Here is a 24,358-nt window from a genome sequence, read left to right as displayed (position 1 = left end):
TCTAGATCCATTTGCCCGATATCTAGGATGAATCTTTAAGTGAGTGGAGGAGGGGGCGGAAAGCATGACAGAGGCTCTGTCTTGGAAATGCTCTGAATTTCTTTGACAGCTCTGAGGAGAGCACACTTTGGGGCCAGGACGGGGGCGGCGAAGGGCTTGACGCACAGGCTGGTCACATGGTCTTTGGGATCCTTCCCCTCCCCCCCCCGCCCCCAAAGGGCCCGTTAGACACAGGCTGCACATCCCTGCTCATCCACATACACTTAGAGTTAATTACATGCTATTTTCTCAATTTATTTATTTCATACCAACCAGTCACATGCTGCCTGAACACTTCTTCCTCCTGTGGATGCCAAGGCTTTTTGTCTGGAAGAAGAAATCAGATTTCTATTGTTAGTATTTTTAGCCTCCTATCAGCTTTTCCCACTGCAGTGGCAAGAGTTGGGTGTGAAGCAGGCACTGTTAAGCCTCCTCAAGGGTGTAGGGGAGACACCTGCAGCAGGGCACCCCCCCAGGGGTCACAGCAAGGCACAGGGACATTAGGACTTGTGATTAATTTCCATGTAATTAGCATTGGATTTGCACGCAGCCTAACAGCCCATGCCCTCTATTTTTAGCCATTTCCACATTAGACTTTTATTTTTGCTTCCCTAAAGGTTGTCATGTCTTGCTTTTCCCTCCTTCCCTTTCACCCACTCACTCTTCCTGACCCAGATCCCCTACAGAACATTTTCTCATTCGCAGCCTCCTGGCAAAGTGTGCTAGAAAATGGTGCTTTTTAAAAATTTTTTTAATTATTTATTTTTTATACAGCAGGCTCTTATTAATCTATTTTATACATATTAGTGTATATATATCAATCCCAATCTCCCAGTTCATCCCCCCCCACCCCCCCCACCACTTTCTATTGAGGCCATTGAGACTTGAGGTTAAATGCCCAGAAGGACAATTGGTCTGCTTTAAATCCAGTGCCTCCTCCCACTTTCCTCCAACTACCACCAGCAGCCTCCAACTGGATCTATCGTCTCCAACAATTTTACAGACGTCTTTGGGGACGAGTAGCACTTGGTAAAAGGGGCTGGCTGGAGATGGGCGGCTATCACTCCCACTGTGGGAGAAACACTCAAAGTTCTGTGCATGGTGGGGCAGGATCACAGGGTGGCGCTGGCAGCGAGTCACTGCCCTGCACACGAGCGTACGAGGAGAGCGCTTCTGAAACGTCAGACAGGTCTCCAAAAGCCAAATAGTTCTGGGTTTGTATCCAGCTTTGTTACTTGTCCGTCCGTTCAGGCATTCAAGTTTATGTTTGCTCAGTACATACCTACTGAATTGCTATGACTTTGTCAGCACTGTGCTAGGCTCCAGGAATACACTGAAACACAAGACTTATATGGTCCCTGCCCTCAGGGAGTTTTCAGTTGAGCAGGCGTGAAAATGTCAATTGCACAAATAATTATTTAATTACATGGGTGGTCAGTGCAATGAGGGGAGAGCACAGAGAACCTTAAGCACATAGGATTGGGACACCTGATCTGGGCTGAGCCAAGGGGGAGGGCGGGGTGGGCTGGGTGTGAGGGGCTGTGGTGATGGAATTCACTGAGTACCTCTCCTCTACAGTGAGGAGCCTTGAACAGTGCCTGACTCACTGGAGGCGATCAATAATTGGTTATTCCTATCCCTTTATACTACCCCAATTCAGGGTCCTTGGGAGAGAGAAGAGAGGGCAGGAATTTCTAGTTTAAACTGATGCTCTTCCCAAGCACCCTTTTCCTGACTGTCTGCTGAACCCAACTCCTCCTGCCTTTTCCTGGTACCTCTCTGGAGCAATGAGAACCCATGATGCTGTGACAGTCACAGAGGGTCAGATTGGAAGGGACCTAAGACATCAACTGGGGCCCCAATTTCTTCACTTGACACAGGGGGAAATTCAGGTAAAGGAAGACAAGTCACGTGCTTAGGGCAGCCTGGCTGCAGTGAGTGCTGAGTGAAGGGCAGTTTCCAGCCTGATTCAAGGCCAGCCTCAGTTGCTCTTTTCCACAGTCCAAAGAGAATCCCTTCTTTTCCCCCACGAAACTCGGAGCACAAATACCAAATGATCAGAATAGAAAAATCTGCACAGCTAAGTAGAACTGCATTCTAGAAGACAAGCCTACTTACAGTAAGATGAGGTTATGAAGAAGGAAGACCTCAAAACCCCTTGGAAGAGAAGCCGGTGCCGAAAAAGCTGGAAACACAGGAAACTCCTTCCCACACCTGCATAAGGTGCTTAATTGTTGCCAAGATGCAAGCCCTGTTTCCTTTACCACTTACTAGATAATCCGAGGTCACCTGTTGTGCTTTTTTCAAATCCTCAAGCCGTGTACCCACAAAAGAACACAAAACATGGTCTTTTAGAGGTTAGAATCTTTGAGGGATTAAGTTCACCAAAAAAAAGACCCATTGTTTCAAAAACAATTGGGAAAAGGAAAGCTCGCTTGCAGTACGATGTGCTATTTATATAAAAGACCCAATATTTTTTTTCCTAGGCTCTTCCGCCAAAGAAATATATTTTATCTTAAGTTTAATTTATTTTTCCTTCAGCACTAGGAATGTCCTCTGGAAATGAAAGATCTCATTAAGTTATGGTCCCTGTAACTCAAAAGCCAAGTGCTGGAGAGGATTCAAAGATACAATTGAGAAAGATAATGAAAGGTTTGGGTGATAAGGCCGTGGTGAAAGGCTAAGGAAACACCAGTTCTTTTTTCTGAAGAAGACAAGTCTGAGAGGTCCTCAGCGTTATGGAAGGTTATCATATCGTTGTAGCTTTCCTAGCGAGGGTCAGCCAAAGTAAAAGAAGCTTTGGCAATAGCACAAGGGGCTCACGTTAGATTCCGGAAAGAACGTCCTGGCAGTAATGTGCTTTAAAGTGGCTTTTTGGCTTTGTTTTGTTTTGGAGAAGTTTCTAGAAAGTAGTTACCGATCTGAAACAGGTGTGTGATTCTCTAGGCAGGAGGCTGTAGGAGGAGTGACAGCACTGCGTCCCTCGGGTCCTGAGCCAGAGGCTGAGCTCTGCTACTCCTTCAGCCACCGCCAGGCTGATGGAGGTTTGTGCTGAGTCTGTTCCCAGAACTCTGCCCACAAAACAGACTGAACACAGGCAGTGGCAGAACATCTCTCCGCTCCATCCCACTGAGGAAAGCCTGTTGCCATAGAGTTGCCACCTCCATGGTCCACCGATGGGGTAAATGCCAAGAACCGTGGGGTGTGTGGGGTAGACCCCAAACGCCAGGCTGAGCTTGAACAGCTGCTACCCTCAGAGTGACTCAGAAGTCGGCAGAGCCCGCTGGGCAGATAAAGGGGAAATATCCCTTTAAACTCCAAGGAGAGATTCCTGGATCATAGCAGCCATTGAGTTGGGACTTTCATGGTAAGAATCAGAGGGACGTGTGAACTACTGAGATTCTGCTATTACATGAGAGCACAAATTTGACTTCGGACCCTGGTCCTAACCTTCCCAATTATGTCTAGGGTTCATTCTTAGCAGAGTGTGGAAAAAAAAAAAGTGATGCAAACTCTAATGCCTAATGATGGGGAGGAAGAGCACAAAGCAGATAAAAGCAATGGCTCATCAAAAAACTCAGGCACGCAGCCGTGAGGAAATTAGCCAGATGGGGAGGAACGAGTAGCGCACACTGATAGCCTTGCTTTACTGCGGCTGCGGGGGCTGGGATTCCTGCCACTGTCTGCCCGCAGCTCGGTTGAATTTTGGGTCCGTGGTGGCTCTGGCCCCAGAACCATGGCTCTACCCAACCACCAGGGTCACAGTTTGTGGGAGGCAAAGCAGCATCCTTCCTTCCTCCCTTCCACCCTCCTTCCCTCCTACTTTCTTCCTACCTTTCTCTTTATTTCCTTCTCCTCCCAAGGAACTCTTAGCAGGAAACCAAATGGACCAATACACCAAAAATAAAACCAAGAGTTTATTGGGTGTCGCTGTCTCAGCTGAAGTTTGACTGGCTGGAGCCCTTTCAGAGACCATGGTCTCTGGTACCCTCGGCTGGATTCGGGCCTGATGAGTGGATTTGGGCTGGTCCCATGTCCGGGTCCAGCAGGATCCTCACTCCCTCTTCAAAACACACGTTCTGAGCCAGACTGGAATTTCCTGCTTAATTGTCACCCAGGCTGACTTCCTCTGCAGCCACCCTGGTGCTCTGGGTTCCACGAAGGTCTCGGACACTCTCAGTAGTTCAGGTCTTCTCAGCCGAGAACCAGCTGTGTGCTAGGCACTGTGTTATCACCAGCAAGCAAAGAAGAGGGAAGGACGATCCTGGACCTCAAAGAGTTCAGAACGCAGATATACAAGCAGCTTCTTACAAGGCGATACGTTAATGGCCATAAGAGATGGGCCGGGTGTGCTAGGGCTGCTCTGAATAGGGATGCTAACTCGGTAGTGGGGCATTCTGGGGGGCTGAGGTTCTCACATTGTCCACAAAGCTACCCTAGGTCAGGATGCCACAGCAAACTCAGAGGTGCCATGGGAAATTGCTAATTTTGGAAGGAAACAAAGCCACCTTCATCATCTGTTGGGCATCCCATAAGCTACTAGTTCGAGGTAGTTACAATTTCTTTTTTTTAAAACTTTTAATTTTATATTGGAGTATAGTTGATCAACAATGTTGTGATAGTTTCAGGTGTACAGCAAGGTGATTCAGTTATACATACACACGTGTCATTAGTAAGTAGTCGCAATTCTTTAAGAATGAAATAAAAATATTATTTTTCTTTCAATTTTGTGTATTATTTTTTCACACGGTCCTTAAATTGTTAGGAGCGACTTATTGAGTTGTTTGGATCTAGCTACTAAATACACAGAACCATTAGGTATTTATGTTGGTCTACAAGCTCTATGTAAAAATTACTCAGACTCTAAGGGTGCTATGAACTGAGAAGGTTGGGAATCCGTCTGGGAAGAAACAATGATTGATCTGGATCTTCAAAGCAGAGTCAGAGCTGGCTAGAGAAATCCACAAGGAGAGAAGGGCATCTGAAGCGAAGACCACATCAAGAGCTAATATAGGAAGGTGAGAGACAGCACTGTATGGGCGGGGAAGTTAGAATTTGGTGATACTAGAGCAAAAACGGCAAGGCTTGAAGAAGGTAAAAATGAAGCTGGAAAGGGGACAGCTCACAAAGGTCCTTGTGCTATTTTAGGGCTTGGACCTGACTGTTTTATGCAGCGGGGAACAATGAAGGCACGATCAGATTTGCATGTGAGGGTCAGATTCAAGGGAGATAAACTGTATGCTGGAGACTATTTAAAAGACCTTGACAATCGATCAGAAGAGGGACACTGAGTCTTGAACTATAATGAGGGTGGGGACGTTGCCTAAGATGTTTGGGTTGTTGACTGAATGAAGCTTGGAGACGGGTTAGCAATTGTAGCTTGAAGGCCTATGTGGATGGCGCAGACACCCCTGAGTGAGAATGCGGGGTAGAAACAAGTTTGGGCTGGGGTGGTAATGGGTGATGAGTTCAGTTACTGTCCCCTGGAGAATCTGGGGGTCTGGACTAACGACATCTACACCAAGTATCATTAACAGACTCTGGGTCTGGTTTAGGGTACCATATCCCAAAAGCTTTCTCTGTTAGCTTGACTATGATTCCTTGTCTCTGTTTGGAAGCCAGACACTTCTTTTAGGCTCCCCACTGAATTCCTATTTCCTGTCTAAGGAATACCTTCAGCTCCAAACTTGTTCAATACTGAGGTCAGTAAATACTCAAGCCATCCATGGCTTAAGCAGACAGGTTACCCAGACCCCTAGGTTCTCCACGCTGACTCATCTCTCACTCATAGAGGGGAGTGAATCCCTTACTTTATTGCACTTGACAAAACTCAAATATCTGACACCTGTAGTGAGAAACAACAGGCATTTACATTATATAGTAATGTAAATAGTAATATATTTCCTCAAAATAGTAAGACCTTGATTCAATTAAGTAGAAAACGAATTTGTTGAACTTTCCAGTTACTTGAAGTTGTTCGGTCCTTGGCTTTGGTAGATGCATGCTCGTGGCCTTGGCATCCCATCTGCTCTGTGCCTTGGTTCTCTGTGACTAAGGACTTATTTGTGCAGGAAAAGAGACAAGGGGTCAAGTAGGTAATCCTCCAAGTGGGTAACACTCCCTGTGCAACCAAAGTTAAATGGTATCATTCTTTTGTGTAGCTAAGACAATCTCAACTTTTAGAAACATTTGAAGCTAATATAGGATTTTTTAAAAATGTTCACAGCATCCAGGATACCAATTGATAAATTTGCAACATCTAATACTGTGAATTCAATTAAAAGATGACCCAATTAATCAGATATCTCATTCCTTTTCCAGGATCTGCACTAGACCGGGGCCAACAGATAGAATCCGACGACTTCTATTTTTCTTGGTTGGAGAATCTAGTCATATAAAGAGGCCACTGGCGCCACGAAGCCAAATTGAGGAATTCTTTTAGAGTGTATCTGCAAAGCAGACGGTGCTTTGTAATGTGGTTTTAGGTGGAAATACAGAGGCTTTTATTGTGCTCCATGAAGAGTTACCTGCTCAGTGCCAGCTTTTTTTTTTTTTTTTTAATTTATTTATTTATTTATTTTTGCTGCTGTGCGTGGGCTTTCTCTAGTTGCGGTGAGCGGGGGCTACTCATCGCAGCACGCGGGCTTCTCATTGTGGTGGCTTCTCTTTTGCGGAGCAGGGGCTCTAGGCACGCGGGGCTTCAGTAGTTGTGGCACACGGGCTCTAGAGCGCAGGCTCAGTAGTTGTGGCGCCCGGGCTTAGTTGCTCCGCAGCATGTGGGACCTTCCTGGACCAGGGCTCAAACCGTGTCCCCTGCATTGGCAGGTGGATTCTTAACCACTGCGCCACCAGGGAAGTCCCAGTGCCAGCTTCTTTATGGATGATTTGAGGCAGCGTGAGGCTGCCTGCAGCTGAGAGCTGTCCTGAGAACAAAGTGCAAACAGGTAACTCTGCATCTTTGTTCTCTAGTAGGAGAAAAGTAAGGATAAGGAAGTCCACAATTGAAGGCCTTCTATGTACCAGGCACTTAGACGTTAAGCCTCATGACAAATGGTGAAGCCAGTATTGTTAGGAGCCTCCCTGGATCTGGGTGGCTCTACCCTGACAGGTCAGCTGTCCAGTCACCTCTGTGGTGGTCCCAATCCAGGGGCTGGTTCTGGAGGCAGTGACCAAAGTCTGCATCAGTCAAAGGAGTATATTGAGTAGTCAAAGCATGAGCCTAGGGCTTCCCTGGTGGCGCAGTGGTTGAGAGTCCGCCTGCCGATGCAGGGGACACGGGTTCGTGCCCCGGTCCGGGAAGGTCCCACATGCCGTGGAACGGCTGGGCCCGTGAGCCATGGCCGCTGAGCCTGCGCGTCCGGAGCCTGTGCTCCGCAACGGAAGAGGCCACAACAGTGAGAGGCCCGCGTACCGCAAAAAAAACCAAAAACAAAGCATGAGCCTAGAACCCTGGGCAGCATCTCAGCCAATGGCCTCCAAACTCCATCCTCTCTGGAAACCCGGGGAGAAGTGGTCCCTAAACCTCTCACTGGGTGTGATCCTGGAGATCTGGGGTGCCTTCCAGGTTGTAATGGGACTTCATGGCAAGAGAGAGTATCCCCCATGAGCAGAGCCCCCATCAGGAGCAGGAGGGTATGAGGATGGGGTGGATGAACACAAAATACAGAGCAGACAGGAGTCCAGGCTCCCCAGTGGCCAGCGATGGGAGATGCTTCTAGAGTAACCAGCGTAACCCCCTGAATTCACATCCTGCAGCCCCCTCACCCATTACTGCCTATTAATCGAGACTTCAGTTTCTGATATGGTTACCCTCTTGGCTACCAGTGGCCAATAAGATCCTTACAGATTTAATCCCACTTTTAATTGATGATCAGAGGCCAAATGAATGTGGGGGAGCGTTTGCGGAGCAGCTAAGAGCTACGCAAGCCAAGGAGGGGGCAGTGGTGCTATTTTAGTAAAAGTTAAATAAAACTAAAGGACAGGCCAAATACTGTTGTCCCAGTGGATCCCTGCAGCTAGAACACGGGCGCTGGTTTGCAGCTGCCATTTCCCCGAAGGAAGTCATTTCCCAATTTGGAGGTTTCGTTTTTTCATCTCCAAAGAGGAGGTGATGAAACTGCACACAAGCAGGTTGAGAAAGAGAGATGGGACATTTATAAAGTGTTTTGAGGTCCTCAGAAGTAACTAGAAGTGATAAACTGTGTCTGTGTTGACAAAGGATCTTGAGACCATCCTGTCCGTTCCTCCTTAGGACCAGACAAGGTTGTACTTTCTTCAAGGTTGTATCTTTGAAAGAATCTTTCCTGTTCTTACAGACCTTAAGAAAAGGGGATTCAACAATGTTTCTTTTTTGCTTAATAGCCCTTGTGCTCAGAAAGTCCTTCCAGCTGTGCCCAAACTTATGCCATGTTTTCTGTACCTGGTGGAGTTGGTCACTCTTTCCTATATAACAAAATCATTTATTCTGTCACTTTCACACATGGGATTCTGGCTACTCTTGGTCACCAAGGCCAGTAAGACAGGCTTGCAAAGAGCCTGGGCAGTTCAGTCTAGCAAGTACGTCTCCAAAGTCTTTGCTGGCTCTGGTCTCCTCCCTGTGAAGCTGAAGTGGGGGCAGTGAGAGGCCCATCAATACACAGAAACCCTAATGGCCCGACCCATTTCCTTCGGAGGAAATGAACCTAATGGAGGACGACATATTGATCATAAAGACCCAGTTTCACAATCAGTCTCCTGGCGGTGAACCCTTTCAGTTGGCCGGGGCTAATGGCCTGAGAGCCATGCATCTAACAATCAATGGGATAGAGCAGGCCTGCCAGGGGGCTGGGGATGCTACCACCAAAAGGCCGATCAACGGGAAGAAAAAGCTGTGGGCTTTTATATGAAGCTAATCAGAGATGGAAAAAAAAAAAATGCTGAGCTATCTGGGGGCTTAAGAAGGCTTTCCAGTGGAAGAACTTCAACCTGCGGTGAAGCCCTTCTTTCTCTCCTATCACCAAGGCTCTACTTCCCAACCCATAAAGAGCCTATTAGGCCGCTCTCCACAAGGGGTGCTTAGCAGGGAAAATGCTGCTTAGGTCCCCTGGTGTTTTTATGTGGTGGGCCCAGCGGCCATGCGGAGGGAGAGGCCTTGTTTTGTTCCTGCTAAGAAGGGGCTGGGGCTCTGGCCTCTGCTGTTAAGGAGGAAGCCATTTGTAATGGGGAAACCAGCCATTAGACCATGGGTGGTGACATAAGAAAATACATTTCTCTTTGCCTCTAAGTCTCCCTGGGATCTAGACAAGTCCTTTCCTCCCCCTAAGACCAATGAGTTTCTGCATGGAGGCACAAGGGAGTGTTTGCCGTGTAAAAGGAGCACATTCTTGGGAGCCCACCTCTTACTAATTGTGGGACTGCGGACAAGTTAATCTGAGGATTCGCTTTCCCAGCCTCTTCCATGGGGCCAACGATACCTACCCTGTAGGATACAATGATGACTAATATCAATAACAGATCACGTATTTGAAGAGCTCGGCACAGCATCTGGCATATACTAGGTACTTAAAAATAACATCTGGGGCTTCCCTGGTGGCGCAGTGGTTGAGAGTCCGCCTGCCAATGCAGGGGACGCGGGTTCGTGCCCCGGTCCGGGAAGATCCCACATGCCGCGGAGCGGCTGGGCCCGTGAGCCATGGCCGCCGAGCCTGCGTGTCCGGAGCCTGTGCTCCGCGACGGGAGAGGCTGCAACAGTGAGAGGCCCGCGTACCGCAAAAAAATAAAAAATAAAATAACATCTGTACAGATGCCTATGCATATTACCTAACAATCTTTGCAATTTTCCCAGAATAAATGTCTGCAAGTTCCATGCTAATAGGAATATTTCAAGACTGGGCACCAGCTCCCCTCTTTGCTAAAACAATCTCCAACCATCTGGGAAGGTCTTGAGGAGTACATGAGATTTGGGGGAAGAAAGAAAAGCTTTCCAGATAAGGCAGTAACACAAGAAAAGGCACAAAGGGAAAACCAGCCAGTGATGTGTGGCTGTCTGGAGAGCTTCCACTGAGGGGGGACACAGCCCAGATTGTCGGGAGGCAGGCAGGGGAGTTCAGATTCCATCAGGAAGGAAGCTGGGAGTCACTGAGAGGCCCTAAGCAAGGGAGGGACAGAGTTTCCGCTCACTGTAGGAATCCAAGGGGAGGAGGGAGAGCCAGCCCCGATCTGGGTGTCTATGGTTATCAGGCACTGGCGAGACTGGCCAGGGTCCCCTTCCTCCTCTGAGATCCTGTTACTAGTGCTCCCTATGGGGTTCTTTATTCCCCACGCCGCTGTGGAGAAATAATAGCTGAACCACCTCCCAAGGGAATAGGATACAAGTGTTAAAAGTTCAATCCATGGGCTTCCCTGGTGGCGCAGTGGTTGAGAGTCCGCCTGCTGATGCAGGGGACACGGGTTCGTGCCCCGGTCCGGGAAGATCCCACATGCCGCGGAGCGGCTGGGCCCGTGAGCCATGGCCGCTGAGCCTGCGCGTCCAGAGCCTGTGCACCGCAACGGGAGAGGCCACAGCAGTGAGAGGCCCGCGTACCGAAAAAAAAAAAAAAGTTCAATCCACTGTACATGCTGAACTATTATTATTCCCTGAGAAACAGAGGCTCAGAAGCTGCCTCTGTTTTGCCCGAGGACACACAGCAAACGGGGGACTCAAGGATCCCAGAATCAGACGAAAGGAAATCACGAATGTGGTAGTGCCACTTAGTCCAGTCCCCTGCCTATAAATCTTGCTCAGTAAAAATGGCCAAGATTTATATTTTGATGATTATCTCCTCTCTCCTCTCTGGGACTTTACCATTTCTGCGTATTTTCATACACTTTTCCTCCTCTACGAGAGACCTGAGGATGGAACGCAGGTCTGGGCTCTAACTAGCCGCTCGGTTCAGTTTCACATTAAGGCTTCGGTCTCTGACTCTCTGTCAGTCCAGAAGATTCTGTTTCTAGGTTATGGGTTCTATAGAAAACCATGGAAATCAGGCACCCCTGGAAGGGCATTGTCTGTTGTGCAGAGTCTCTGCATCCCTGCAGAGGAAAGTCCAGCCGGTTTGGGGGCAAAGGTGTCCACGGCATAAAAGAGCGGCACTGTGGAGGGCGGGAAGGTTAATACAGAGCCACAGGGAGCCCCCAGACGCCTTTCAGGCCGGTGGCCCAATGCGGAAGTGCTCCGAGGTGTGTGGAAGGCAGGAAAGCTCCTGCAGGAAGACACAGGAAGCTGAGAAGTGACTGTGCTCAGGGAGGTAGGACGTGCCAGGGAGAAGGAGGATGGGGCTCAACCGATAAACACGACAGTAGGGCTGAAACTTTGCTCAAGACTTGATATGATCACTCCTGGGTCCTCCTAACAGCCCTGAGAGGTAGGCAGAGCATCCTTGTTACTGTCATGTCACAGATGAGGAGGAGGGAACAGAGAGGTTCAAATTCTAGTTCAGCTCACACAGCAGCGTGCGGCAGAGGGGTGACCCGAACTCTGACCCGCTTTTTTTTGCCCAGAGCTCTGAGGTACGACTGGGCCCATGAGGTTGATTTTGGCCGCAGTGACTGGCAGGTGGGATTTAACGCGGATGGCGGGAACAGCCCCACCCACGCCCCACCATAAAGGATCTGGGAGAAACAGATGAAAAGGAGGAATCATTCCAGGTTGCAGAGATTAATTTTTTTCCTTCTCCCATTTCCACCTCCTTCCTCTCCAAGCCACTAGAATCAGCTAAAAATACTTAAACAGGGATGGTTTTTAGTCCCTCAGAAATAGTTTCAGCCCAAATCTTCATAAGAGGCTCTGACTCCCAGCATCTGTGTGTCAGAGAAAAGTACAGACCAAACAGAGCCATTGTCGCCATACACCGTCACCACATACCTCATCAAACAAGTGATTTCTTAGCTAAGATGTAGTGAACGTTTACTAAAAGCCGGGCAATGTACTAACATTTTAAATAGAAATGATCTCATTCAATCCCTAGCTCTTTTGGGGTAGGTGCCATTGTTTCCCTCACCGAACAGGTAGGAAAAGTGAGGCTTAGAGAGGCTGCAGAATGTGGCCGGGAAGAGGAAGGTGTGGCATTCAAGTGTGTGCTCAGCCGCCAGGCCACACGTCCTCAGAGCAGATGGACGCCAGGACCAGCGCGGCCACTGTTTCTGGTTCACAGTGAGGCGAAGTGCAGTGACAATCTTCCATGGGAACTTGCTACAAAACACGACGGCACTGCTTTCTCAATCCGACTCATGACAGTTCATTTGTTTGTTCATTCACTCAAATATTCCTTCACCAGCACGTGTCGTGTCCAGATCTGTTGCCGGACACTATGCTGAGGGCTGTGAATATAAAGATGTTTGGAAACCATGGCTCCTGCCCTTAAGGGAAGTCACCCCATGACCACTTCAACAAGCACATATCAGAAAGAGGAGGAAGCCAACCTTAATGGAACACCTGGTATGTACTGTGCATTTCCAGGTATCAGCTTATGTGATCCTTAAGCCAATTTGGTGGAGTGGGTATTACTGCCTGCATCTTAATACACGATGAAACTGTGGTGTAGAAAGATTAAGAACACTGCTCAAGACAGTCCTGGGATCAAAACGGGTCTTATTTTCAAACTCATTTCAAACTCATGTTCTTGGCCGGCATCCCTCTTTCCCACCCCACCCCCATGCCACCCCCATGCCTCTCCCTCCACTGAAGGATGGAGGTCAGTTTCCAAAGGAATACATGGATAAACAAAAATAAGCCCTGGATTTGAAGAATTAAGCTGAGGGTCTTCGACCAGGAGGATGGGTTATTATCATGGCATTCTTGGGTGGACCTTTGAAGGAGGATGTGAGGCAGAGGGACACCACTGAGTCTTATGTGTGGCCCAAACTCTACCAGAGCCAATCCCATTCTGCTGCCACTTATTTCAAGAGGTATTTGTGGCTGGAGAGGGTGTGGAATATAGGAAACTCTCCTACACTGTTGGTGGGAATGTAAGTTGGTGCAGCCACTGTGGAAAACAGTAATGGAGGCTCCTCAGAAAACTAAAAATATGATCCAGCAATCCCACTCCTGGGCGTATATCCAGACAAAACTGTAATCCAAAAAGATACATGCACCCCTGTGTTCATGGCAGCACTATTCACAATAGCCAAGATATGGAAACAACTTAAATGTCCATTGACAGAGGACTGGATAAAGAAGCTGTGGTACATATACACAATGGAATACTACTCAGCCATAAAAAAGAATGAAATAATGCCATTTGCAGTGACATGGATGCAGCTAGAGATTATCATACTAACTGAAGTAAGTCAGAAAGAGAAAGACAAATACCATATGATATCACTTATATGTGGAATCTAAAATATGACACAAATGAACCTATCTATGAAACAGAAACAGAATCACGGACATAGAGAACAGACTGGTGGTTGCCAAGGGGGAGGGGGCTGGGGGAGGGATGGAGTGGGAAGGTGGGATTAGCAGATGTAAGCTTTTATGTCCAGAATGGATAAACAACAAGGTCCTACTGTATAGCACAGAGAACTCTATCCAATATCCTATGATAAACCATAATGGAAAAGAATGTAAAATAAAAGTATATATATGTATAACTGAATCACTGCTGTACACCAGTAATTAACACAATATTGTAAATCAACTGTACTTTAATAAGAAAAATAAGAATAGGAGATTTAAAAAAAGACACTGAAGTTGTATTAGGGTGATGGATTACGAGTAATCTTTTCTAGCAGTTTTTCTTTATTGTTACATTGTTGGTTTAATTTAAAAAGTTAAAGCATAGAATATGAGAAATGCATATAAAATCAATTTTATTTTCTCAAAAAAAAAAAAGGAGTAATTTACACTAGGAAAAAAAAAGAGGTATTTGTGGAGACCAAAATCCAAGCTGGCAAAAGAACTGGACAGTCTTGGAGTCCACTGTGTGAATGACAACCAGTGTAGTTGAACCCGTGACAGGAAGGGGCAAAAAGAGGCGTCAGTAAGGGCCGCAGGGATTCAGAGCAAAGCGGGGTAGCTAGTTTAGACACCTGCTGCCACTCAGGGCTCAATATAAAGCTTGCCCATCCTATTATTACAGACCGTCACCTCCAAGAACACATACAACCTCCTTACCGTGTACCCTGCACCTTCCGTGGCCTCAGTCCTGTCTGCTCTTCAGCTTCACCCTCAAGCATGCTGTTCCCTGGATCCTGTCTCACACTCCAAACCTTCCTCCTGTGTGTTCCTGTTTCTGCAAGGTCAACCCTACCCTTGGTTACCTGGATGCTTCCTACCTGTGCTTTAACACGCCACATGGAAGTGGAGTGTTCATCTCCTCTGGAAGCTATCCCTGACTGGTCTGGGCACCCGGAACATCCCGTACGTGGCTGCACCGCAGTGCCTCCCTGCATTATATTTAAATGATCTGTCTTGTGCAATAGACTGTGACCTATATGAAGCTGAGACCATTTCTGACATTCTTTGCAGTCCTAATAGATGGTATAGTATTTGGCACAGAGTAGGTGTTAAATAATTTTTTTTAAAAGTGAACTTTATGAAGATGTTAAAGGTCTAGATATGTGGCAGACAGAGTCTACGGTGACACCCTAGTAATCTCTGCCTGCTGGCATTCACTCTGCTGTATAATCCTCTCCCATAGAGTGTAGGTGAGACGCAACAGAATATGAGTCTGGCCAGCCCTATTGCTTCTGTCCAATAGAATATGGCGAAGGTGATGGATGTCACTTCTGTGCTTCCACTGTGATACACATATAAGACTCTAAGGGACTCACTGCCCTCCTGGCCTTGAAGAAGCAGCATGTTGTGAACTGGCTATGGGGAGAGTCACATGTCAGGGAAATGTCAGTGGCCTCTAAGACCAGACAGTGGCTCCGAGCCAACATCCAGCAGAAAACTGGGGCCCTCAGTCCTACACCAAAAGGAAAGGAATTCTGCCAGCAACCTGAATGAGGTTGGAGGTGGATCCTAGTTGAGCCGCCAGATAACAACCCAGCCCGGTCAACAGCTTAATTGCAACCAGACTCTGAACAAAGAACCCAGCTAAGCCCGGACTCCTGGCCTACAGAGACCGGGAGATAATAAATGCGTGTGTTTTAAGTCACTAAGTTTCTAGTGTGGCGTAATAGAAAACGAATGGAAGTCCAGCTTTTCAGGAAAGGGAAAAGAGGCAGGAAAGTAACACCAGTGGAGCATTGGCTGGTATAAGCTAGTGAGCCCAACCTCAGCATTAAGCAGGCACCTCAGTATTTGATGCAGGAGATGGGAGGCCTCCATCCCAGAACCAACTGAACCTGGCTAGTCTGAGTCCTTCGCCATGAATACATCCCATCTCATTCCTGCCGCCATTTAAATCTGATTTAGGCTGTTACTTGGCCAAGAGTCATAGGTTGGTACTTAAGGGAGGAGGTAAATGGAGCGGCCAGAACACAGAATCAGAGTCGGACAGAGCAGGGCTGGAACCTGCGGCTGCTTCTGTGAAGATACGAGACCCCGGGTAAATGGCCTAACCTCCCTGAGCTCAGTCCCCTGGGTAACCGAGGCTGATTTCAGGGCCCTGTTACAGTTATGTGAAATGGCAAGAAGTGGCAAGTTCAAGGTCCACGTTCCCTTCCCAACCCCACCACCCGCTGCCCTCCTCCACTTTCCCTGGCTCTAAGGTTAAGGCCGCTATGGGATTCTCCTGGACCGAACAGGTCTTGGCCGATGCCTGGGAGGTTTACGCTGCAGCTGAAATCCCAGGAGATTCTACCCTGCCTGTTCCAACGCCGTGAGGCTGCTGAGAGATCAGGCCAATTTCCTGAAATGACTTACTGCTTCCCCTTTCACGGGCACTTTCTATATCATAAATGGGACTTGACCAAACACGTTGGGAAGCGAGAGCTGTCCTAACTCCCGTCCCCCAGACCATCACCCCTTTGCCACATCATCCAGTCCCCTGGGCCTTTGCCCCCAGATCTCAGGGAATCAGGCGACGTCCCCTCAGACGGGTAGAAAGCACACTGCCACCCTGGGTGGCCTGGGGGCCCTGAGGAAGCATCAAAGGAGAGCCCGTTTTTTGTTTTTAAATAAATAAGCTCTTGTTTTCCCATTAGACTTCTGAGAGCTTTGAGCCCTTCCACCTCACAAGCCCTCCTCCCTTAATGCCTTAGGAGGGAAGGAAACAGGAAACAGAATGCAATCACTAACTTTATTTTATGGATAGAGAAATACAGCCCATTTGTCCAGTATCCCACAGCCTGGAATATCTAGATTTATCAGATGTCTACTAATACCCAGGACCACGTCGGGCACCCCTGAGCGTGACAGTGTGTGTGTGTGTGTGTGTGTGTGTGTGTGTGATTTCAGATTCTGCTAACAGTGTACGTATTAAGGTATGATGTTGAGGATGCTCATGGAATCTCACGCCTCTGAGATCAATCCTCTCGTGTTACAGATGAAGAACTCAGACCCGCCCAGGCAAAGGACAAGCACAGGAAGCCAGGTTTCCTAAGTCTCTGGCTCTGCCTTTTTTGCTTAGACCGCGCTGCTCGATTTCCTTTTGATCTAGCACCACTTCTTTAGCCCCTGGGCAGGTGCTACTTTGCTCAGAGGCCTTGGGACCCCCTTCTTAGGGAGCAGCGCCAGAGGGGACCCCTTGGTTTGCCTCAGGCCTTTCAGCTGCCATCTTGGCAGGGCAGCCCTCCCGCCCAGGGTCCTGCTTCCTTCTTTGACCTCCTCCCCCCCACCCCCCCCCGCTGCCCCCGGTCCTACTCCAGCCCTCCACACTGGGGCACTACAGCCTTCGAGAAGAGCTAGAACCGCCCTTGGTGTGGAGGGAGCAGAGTCTGGAGAGCCAGTCGTGCGCCCTTCCCTGAGATGTGGGAACTGGATGCTGGAAAGGAGCGGGGTGCCGCGGGGAGAGGGCAGGGAAAGGAGGAAGCGTCACGGAACAAGCTTATTTAATCCTCAGGGCACGTCTCTGAGGTGTTTTACAAGATGAGGAAGCTGAGGCTTAGAGAGGGAGGCAGCGGTAGTCACTAGGCTTAGGCTTAAAAACGTGCGAGCTTAAGAATCCAATCCAGCCGCTGGCTCCAGCGAGACACGTGGTCCTACATTTCCGAGGCACCAAGAGGACCTGACTCAGCTCCAGGTGGCTCTGCGTGACTTTCAAGGCCAAAAGCACTTAAGAATTTTCCAAGCAGTTTATTCTTACTGCCTCATTCAAATGTCACCCCCAACTGCAGTGGGCCTCGCTCGACGCCTCTCAGGCCACCGCAAGGTAATCGTGGGCGGAAATGCAGGGCTTCATTCCTTCCGTCCTAATTAACTGACCCTCTTCCTTAACCAGCCCCCCGAGTTGCCCAGCAACACCTGTGCTGTGTGTAACCGGGACAGGGGCGCTGCAGTGTTTTTGGATACAAACGATTTCTCAAATTAGCTCCGAACCCCAGGAAACAAGACAAATTAATCAGTAAGAAAACCAAAGCAGATTATAATTAATTACCTACGTGTGGACCAGGTTTCTCTTTAGCCACGAGGTTTACATAAGTGCATTCTGCTCTGTTCTCTTTTTTCTAAATATAAATCCAGTTTTAGAATCCTAGGGCCTCGAGCCTCAGTTGACAAAGGCTAAGTTGACTCCGTCCCCAGCTCAAAAGAGGATCCTGAGTGAGTCACTTCCCCCTGCCTGCTTCCCCCTGGGGCGATAAGCCTCCCTCTGGGGGTGGGAGGGAAAGATAAGAGCTGAGGGCATTATTCTGGAGCAGAGAGCATGCCCTGCTCTGCAGAACCATTTTCATTGACATGGGAGGCTGTTCTGAAGCTGGCTGGGCAAAGCCCCTCCGATGGGGGCAGACCATCACTCTGAGTGGCCACATTCTCTAGCCTGAGCTACCTCCCCGACCCACAACCTGATCCTCACTTTCCCTTAAAAAAAAAAAAAAAAAGGTATAAAATGTTCAGGCCCTTTCCACAGAAGGCTACAAGTCAAAAAGTCAACTGCTACCTGAGTCTTTTTTATGGACGAGGTGGGAAATTGAAAAGCTGAGTGGGGCAAGGGGCTGCACGTTCCTTGGGCTTGTGTATTAAATTGCATTAGCGGTGCTCTGCAGCATGAGGTGACAGGGGGTATTAACTTCATTAAATGTGCTTCAGAGCTCTGGGGCTTCACTGAAACTCCTATTCACCATTGGACTGTGAAGGTGGAGGCTAACTTCTCCATTTCATAGAGCAGGGAACTGAGGCTTAGAGAAGAAAAACAACTTCCCTAAGGTCACAGTGAGTGGGTGCAGAGCCAACTTGGAACCCAGGACTCACAAATCCTTGTCATGTACCCAATCCAGTGCTCCAACCCATGTCTTCTTTCCGCCCCTTTGACTGTCCGTTGTGCATCCCTGGGAGAAGGACTGAGCTGGTGGGACAGCCAGTTCTGGTCCTGGCTCTGTCACTGTGTGACCCTGGGCACGTCCCTAACCTTCCTGGGATCGTAGAAAATGGAAAGGGCTGAGATGGATCTCAAAGTCCCCTTCCAGTTCTGATAGCCTGTGAGTTATATGTCCTGTGGATTCTCTTCCCTTTCATACACCGGGGGAGGGGGGGGAGGAAGTTGGGCTGTTTCTTTCCCCTTAGATGACAATGATGGGTAAAACAGAAGAGCCAGGTGTGGGCTGATCATGAAGAGTGGCCTGCAGGGGAGGGAGGGAGGGAGGGAAGGGTCATGGAGAATCCTCAGTGGGAATTGACAACAGATACCAAAGCAGGAGTCATGCTTACAAAGACCAAAAGAAACGGAAAGTGGCCATTTCAAACTGCAGCCCTCTCTACAGGTGACAGCCTCAGGCCTCACTGTGCTCCATCCCAGTGGGAAAGGACCGTATTCCCTCTCTCTAAGCCATTCATGCTCTGTCTACCCCCTTCAGCTGCTCTCCCAGATGCAATACAAGTTGGGTTCCTCCAACTATTGTTCTGTGTTCAGTAGATAAGACACAAAGAGAATGATGCTTCAGGAAAATGAGATGCCATTTTTAGCTTGTCAGGAAGACAATTTCCTTGAGGGGAAGAGAGAAGGCTAAAAGGCCCGTCTCCATTTCTGGAGTGGCAGCCACATGCTAGAAGAGTAGCCTCCATTATCCCGAGGAAAAGACTTACTTCGTCCTGTAGTTTGCTTTTCTTAGCAATTGGGTGTCAATTTGGAATTCCCCTTCACTACTGTCCATAAAAATATTCCATCCGAACTGTGCTGCCCAATACGCTAGCCACCAGCCACGTGTAAAATAAAACTAAAAATTCAGTTCCTCCTCACACTGGCCGCATTGAAGGTGCTGGTGGCTACAATGTCGGCCGCACAGATCTGAATATTCTCATCGCCACAGAGTATTCGAGTGCACAGTGAGATGCACTAGAACATAAACTCCCCAAGAGCAGGGACTCGGCCTTGTTCATTCCCAGATCTCAAGTACCCAGTGAAGTACCTGACACACACTTGGCACTGCATTTATTGAATGAATTTATTGAATTCATGGCTAGGCAAGTTAGATAGGGCAGAGAATATGGTAATGCCAGTACAAGGATGCTAGTAATTCAAAATTACACCAAGAAACTCTGATTTCCTCTACTGTTCGTTCTCTAAGAGGCGTCTGAGCCCCCATTGGTGCTTCCCTAGCCTAGGTACTAAGAGGGATATGAAAAACAACAACAAGGGAATTCTCTGGTGGTCCAGTGGTTAGGATTTCGGGTTTTCACTGCCAGGGGCCCAGGTTTGATCGCTGGTCAGGGAACTAAGATCCTGCAAGCCATACGGTGTGGTCGGAAAAAAACAAACAAAAAAACACCACCACCACCAAGAGTAGGTCGGTCAATGTATTGGAAGGAGCAGAGCAGAGGACTGGGAAAGAGAAGACCCAGGCCCTAGTCCATATTTCAATCACAGGGGCAAGTGGAGCCCCTTTGAATCTCCCTTGTAACCTGTACAATGAGAGTAATAATACTCTCCCCAAGGAGGTGTTTCTATGAACCAAGTGGGATAATGTAACAGAATACTTTGGAAGCTCTAAGGAGTTTGCGTCATTGACCTCGCCCTCAAGTTGCTTTTGAGTCCCGCTGCCATGATCCTTAAGAATATTTTGCCTTATCCAAAGGCTCTCCCTGCCTTGAGATCATAATACCTCAGTCCATCGTGTACACGTCCAAGGAAAGATTTCTGCTGAAATACCACTATTATCATGTCCTGGAGCTCCAAACACTAAAATGGCTCCCGACTGCCTGTGAGATCAAGACCAATCTCCATCGTCTAATACCTGGTAGGATCACGTGCCCCATTTGCTTAGGAAGCTCCTATTTCATGATCGGCAGATAGGCCGTTCCTGAGGTGAGAACCCTTATTCCTGTTACACATGTGCCCCTGCCCCACCTGTGCCTTTGCTTCTCCCACCTCTTCACACTGCATCTGCTCCCTTAGTTCACCCTGCCTGTAACTCCAGCCCCCAAACCCAGGCGCTCTTAGTGCCTCTCCTGTCTTGTACATGATACGTTCTCGCGCGTGGGCTTGTTCTGATGGTTTCCTGTGTCTCTGCCTCTCCACCACACGGGTCCACACTCAAAGAAGGGAGGTGCTCTTAGGCAGTACTTGGCTCCTTAGGGGAACCTAGGGACGGGGTTGGCGTGGTTGGCCCTGTAGGCCTGGGTTCCAATAGGGTCAGATAGATAGGGAACAGGGTAAGCCAAGAAGCTTAGCCTTGAAAAGACAGTCCGACCAGCTTTGTACAGGCAGACTATGCTTTTCCTTCAATGGACTCCATGTTTTAGCGAACACATTGCAAATACCTTATGTTTAGTATGTAATGATAATAAAAATTTCATTTCCCCATGTTGTTATACTTTAGGTTGGTATCATTTCAGCCCAAAGGAACAGAATTTTAGTTAAATGAAGCTTTCCTCCAGAGAGCTGACTCCTTTGGGTTTCAGTAAATGGTCTCACCCTGGATCCAAACCTCTATGACTCCCACTACTCATCTAGAGGCCTCTCACACGGTACAGCAATGACGGATGTGACGTGCAGCCCAGTGACTTTAAGTGGCATTCTAGGGGGAAGCAGAGCCCTGGGATTAGCCAAGATCATCCCGGAAGGTGAGCCCAGGCTCCCAACCCACTGCAGAAGGCCAGGATGCGTGCGGCCCCAGACTGCGTCCTCCTTATAGTAAACACCATCTTCCCTGGGGAGAACAGGGTTACAGCCAAGCAGATATTGCTTGTGTGAGGCCTAAGCCAGCGCCAACAGTTGTGGCTGAGTATAAACAGAATGCCCAATTAAAACACCTAATTATAGGGCAGACTAGAACCAGGAAGGGGCTCTGTTGGTGGCCCCGAAGCCAGCTGCCAGCCAGGCTGCCGGCTTCTCCCAAATCAGCCACAACCGGTCTCAGACTGGAGTGAACCTCCAAGTGGACACATGCGCTGGAGGGCTGGGAGGGCAGAGGGGGGCCCTCCAAGAGGGGAGAAGGCACGCCTTGTTGCTTCTAAGCTCCTAGGGCTGTGGGAGCGTTCTCCCAAGGAGCACCCAGGCAGCTTTCTGGAAGACTATAGGGGGAGATGCCCCTTAGCAGAGGAGAGTTGGGATTTCACTTTTTGGGGACCCAGTTACCTCATCTAAGGAAAGGGATACCTCATTCACAGGATAACTATGAAATAAATGTAGCCAAGGGTAATTTAAAAGCCCTTTGCTCTTGGCGGAGCACTGCAATAGACCATGCGCTTTCCCAAAAAGCCGGAGGCAGGGACATGCTCTGAACAGCAGTGGCCCAAAACCTGGGCGCAAAACAGAGTTCTTCCTGCTGACCTGCAGGCGTTCATCCCTCTTGCCAGGCACCGAAATACTGATGGTCACCCAACTCTACCTCAATCATCACACTGTCAGTGCTTAATATACCGTTTTCAGCGATACTGATGATAAAATAAGTTTCTACGATGTCTTTCCTCCTAGGATTTCAAAGCATGGTTCACAGGTGTCTATGACTCCAACCTTCCTAAGAGGTTGATAACAGGGGTGAACATTTGAATCTTACTGGTGGAGAACGAGGGCTCTGTGTTCCAGTAACTTGCCCCCAGTTCCCCTAGGATGACAGAGGAAGAGCTTGGACTAGGACCTCGAAATGCAAGCATCAAGGTCATCATCTTGAAGCCCGCTAGGTTAAGCCTTCAAAGCACTGCTAGAAGTGGACACTACCAAGTGGAACTGAGGCAGAGTCTAGGTTTCAGCTTTTCTGGGGTCATTTCCCTAGCCTCCTTTGGGGAGAAGCCTTCTTCTGTTTCTTTTACATAATAAAAGGATGGGATGTGGCCCCTCACCTCAGGGAGGGTGATATTGTTAGTCAAGTGTTCTTAGCTCACATAGCACTGGCTGAGAGGAGGTCTCTGTAGCTTTGGGGGTTTAGGTCAAAAGCACACCACCACATTATGTGGGTGTAACTAAGGGTATATTGTGTCCTCAAGGGGAGAAAACACCTCCCTCCTCCCAACCAGCCTGAGCAATATGCCAGAACAGGGGTCCTGCTACTGAACCCCATCAGCAGTGGGCATCGGTGTCGGCAAGCCTGTTCCCTTAGTAGCCCAGACGTTCTTTGACAGAGGGATGGGAGTTGCGCTAACAAACACTGAATACGGGGTCACAGGATCTGGCTTCGAGCTGGGCTCTGCTATCTATTAACTGCGATTCAGGGAAGACTCCTCTGGGCATTGGCATCTCATCTGTAAAACTGGAATGATAACCATTAACGTCACAAAGCTATTGTTAGAGGTAAAGGACAGTGTAGCCTAGTGGTCAAACCCATGGCCTCCAGAGACAGAGCTGGATGCGGATCCTGTTGCACCACCCACTAGTTATAGGACTCTTGGGTAACATACTGAATATAGCGAACCCCTAGTTTTCTCATATGACACTAGAGAAGGGCAATCGTACTTAGAGTGTTGTTTGGAGGTTTTCATTGACATGGTGCCTGGTGCACAGTGAGCTCTCAATAAACTCTGCGAGTTAGTATTACAGATAAAAGATGTAACGCACAATGCGACGGCAATCGATTATTTTCTAGGCTTTGGGCAAGTGTTGTCAGTATATGCAGTGCTTTGCATATAGTAACGCATAATAAGTATCCGCTCCGTGTAATTATGGCATCCGTATAGCAGCAGCTTCACTCTGGAATTCAGCTCAGAGATTAGTATCATTTGCAATAACGACCTTCCAGGCTGCCAACCCTACAAAGTGGACCAACTAAAGATAGGCAGTGTGATTCAGCTGCCTCTCAGGGGAGGGTTTCTGGTGACAGCGAAAGCCACAAGAGATTCGACCTGAGTAATTTCTGTGTGTCAGCAGAAGGCTCTTCCTCTCCCAGGGAAGATAAACCTAGTGCCATGTGTAGTTTGGGGCACGCACTGTGCAGGGATCACTCTGGGACCTGGAGACCGCAAAGCTGTCCCGGCAGCAAAGACTTTCTCCGTGTAAGAGCAGCCAAAGCTGAGGGCTCTCCCCACCCGCTTCCTCCCACGTGCTCCGTCCCTCACTGACAGCCAAGACACTTGTGAGGTGGCAAATCAGTATTAAGCGCTGGTGTGTGCAAGTGACCCAGGGAATACGACAGGGTGCGGGGCTGCTGTTCCCCGCCTAACTGCCCTCAACCTCCAACTTGCAGGGTGGGAGCCCAGAGTTGCCCACGCAGTTTTTTCAGTCTGATGAATTCCATCACTTTCCATCCACTGTGGGAGAGCCCTCTACCTTTCCTTAGTTGCGACAACTTGTTTCTTCAAGCACAAGGGAGGTATTCTTCTGCCCTGCAGGATCCGGGGAATAACTGCACAGACACCCGTTTCCCAGTTCCTGTTGATGGCTAACAGTCCGTGCTTATCACGTGCCACTCCCTGTACTAAGCTCTTTACCTGCATCGGGTCATTCAATCCTCCCAACAGCTAGGTCATCATTATGCCATCTAATCACAGCAATCAGCTCAGGATCACCATCCCCCAGTTAGATAATCGAGGAAACTAAGGCTTAAAGATGCTAAGGAGGTTGCCCAAGGCCCTAGGAGGATCTCCAATTGTACAGTCAGGAATTTTTTTTCCCTGGCCACGTCGCAAGGCATGCGGGATCCTGGTTCCCCAACCAGGGATCCAACGCTTGCCCCCGCCCCCGCCCCCCCCCCCCCCGCAGTGAAAGCACGGGGTCTCAACCACTGGACGGCCAGGGAAGTCCCTAGAGTCAGGATTTGCACACAGGCAGTCTGCCTGCCTCCCTCTCCACTCCTGGGCTATAAAGCCCAAGCTTTGGCAGACTCCCTT

General features: G+C 48.7%; 1 protein-coding gene across 3 annotated transcripts in view; it reads right to left on the bottom strand.

Annotated features, from left to right (window-relative positions):
* UBASH3B (ubiquitin associated and SH3 domain containing B) overlaps positions 1 to 24,358 on the bottom strand; it is a 141,356-nt gene that overhangs the window by 33,649 nt on the left and 83,349 nt on the right. For 2 of the 3 annotated variants that reach the window (XM_004280688.4, XM_033407344.2), the window contains exon 2: positions 313 to 366. In XM_004280688.4, the coding sequence (XP_004280736.1) occupies positions 313 to 366 (54 nt within the window). Of the gene's footprint in view, positions 1 to 308; positions 367 to 24,358 lie in introns of all 3 variants that reach the window. The other variant, XM_033407345.2, reaches the window with a different exon arrangement.

Source organism: Orcinus orca, chromosome 8 (genome assembly GCF_937001465.1).
Source record: "Orcinus orca chromosome 8, mOrcOrc1.1, whole genome shotgun sequence".
NCBI lineage: Eukaryota > Metazoa > Chordata > Mammalia > Artiodactyla > Delphinidae > Orcinus > Orcinus orca.
Note: the sequence above shows the minus strand (reverse complement) of the source record. Positions and strands in the feature narration are given on the sequence as shown.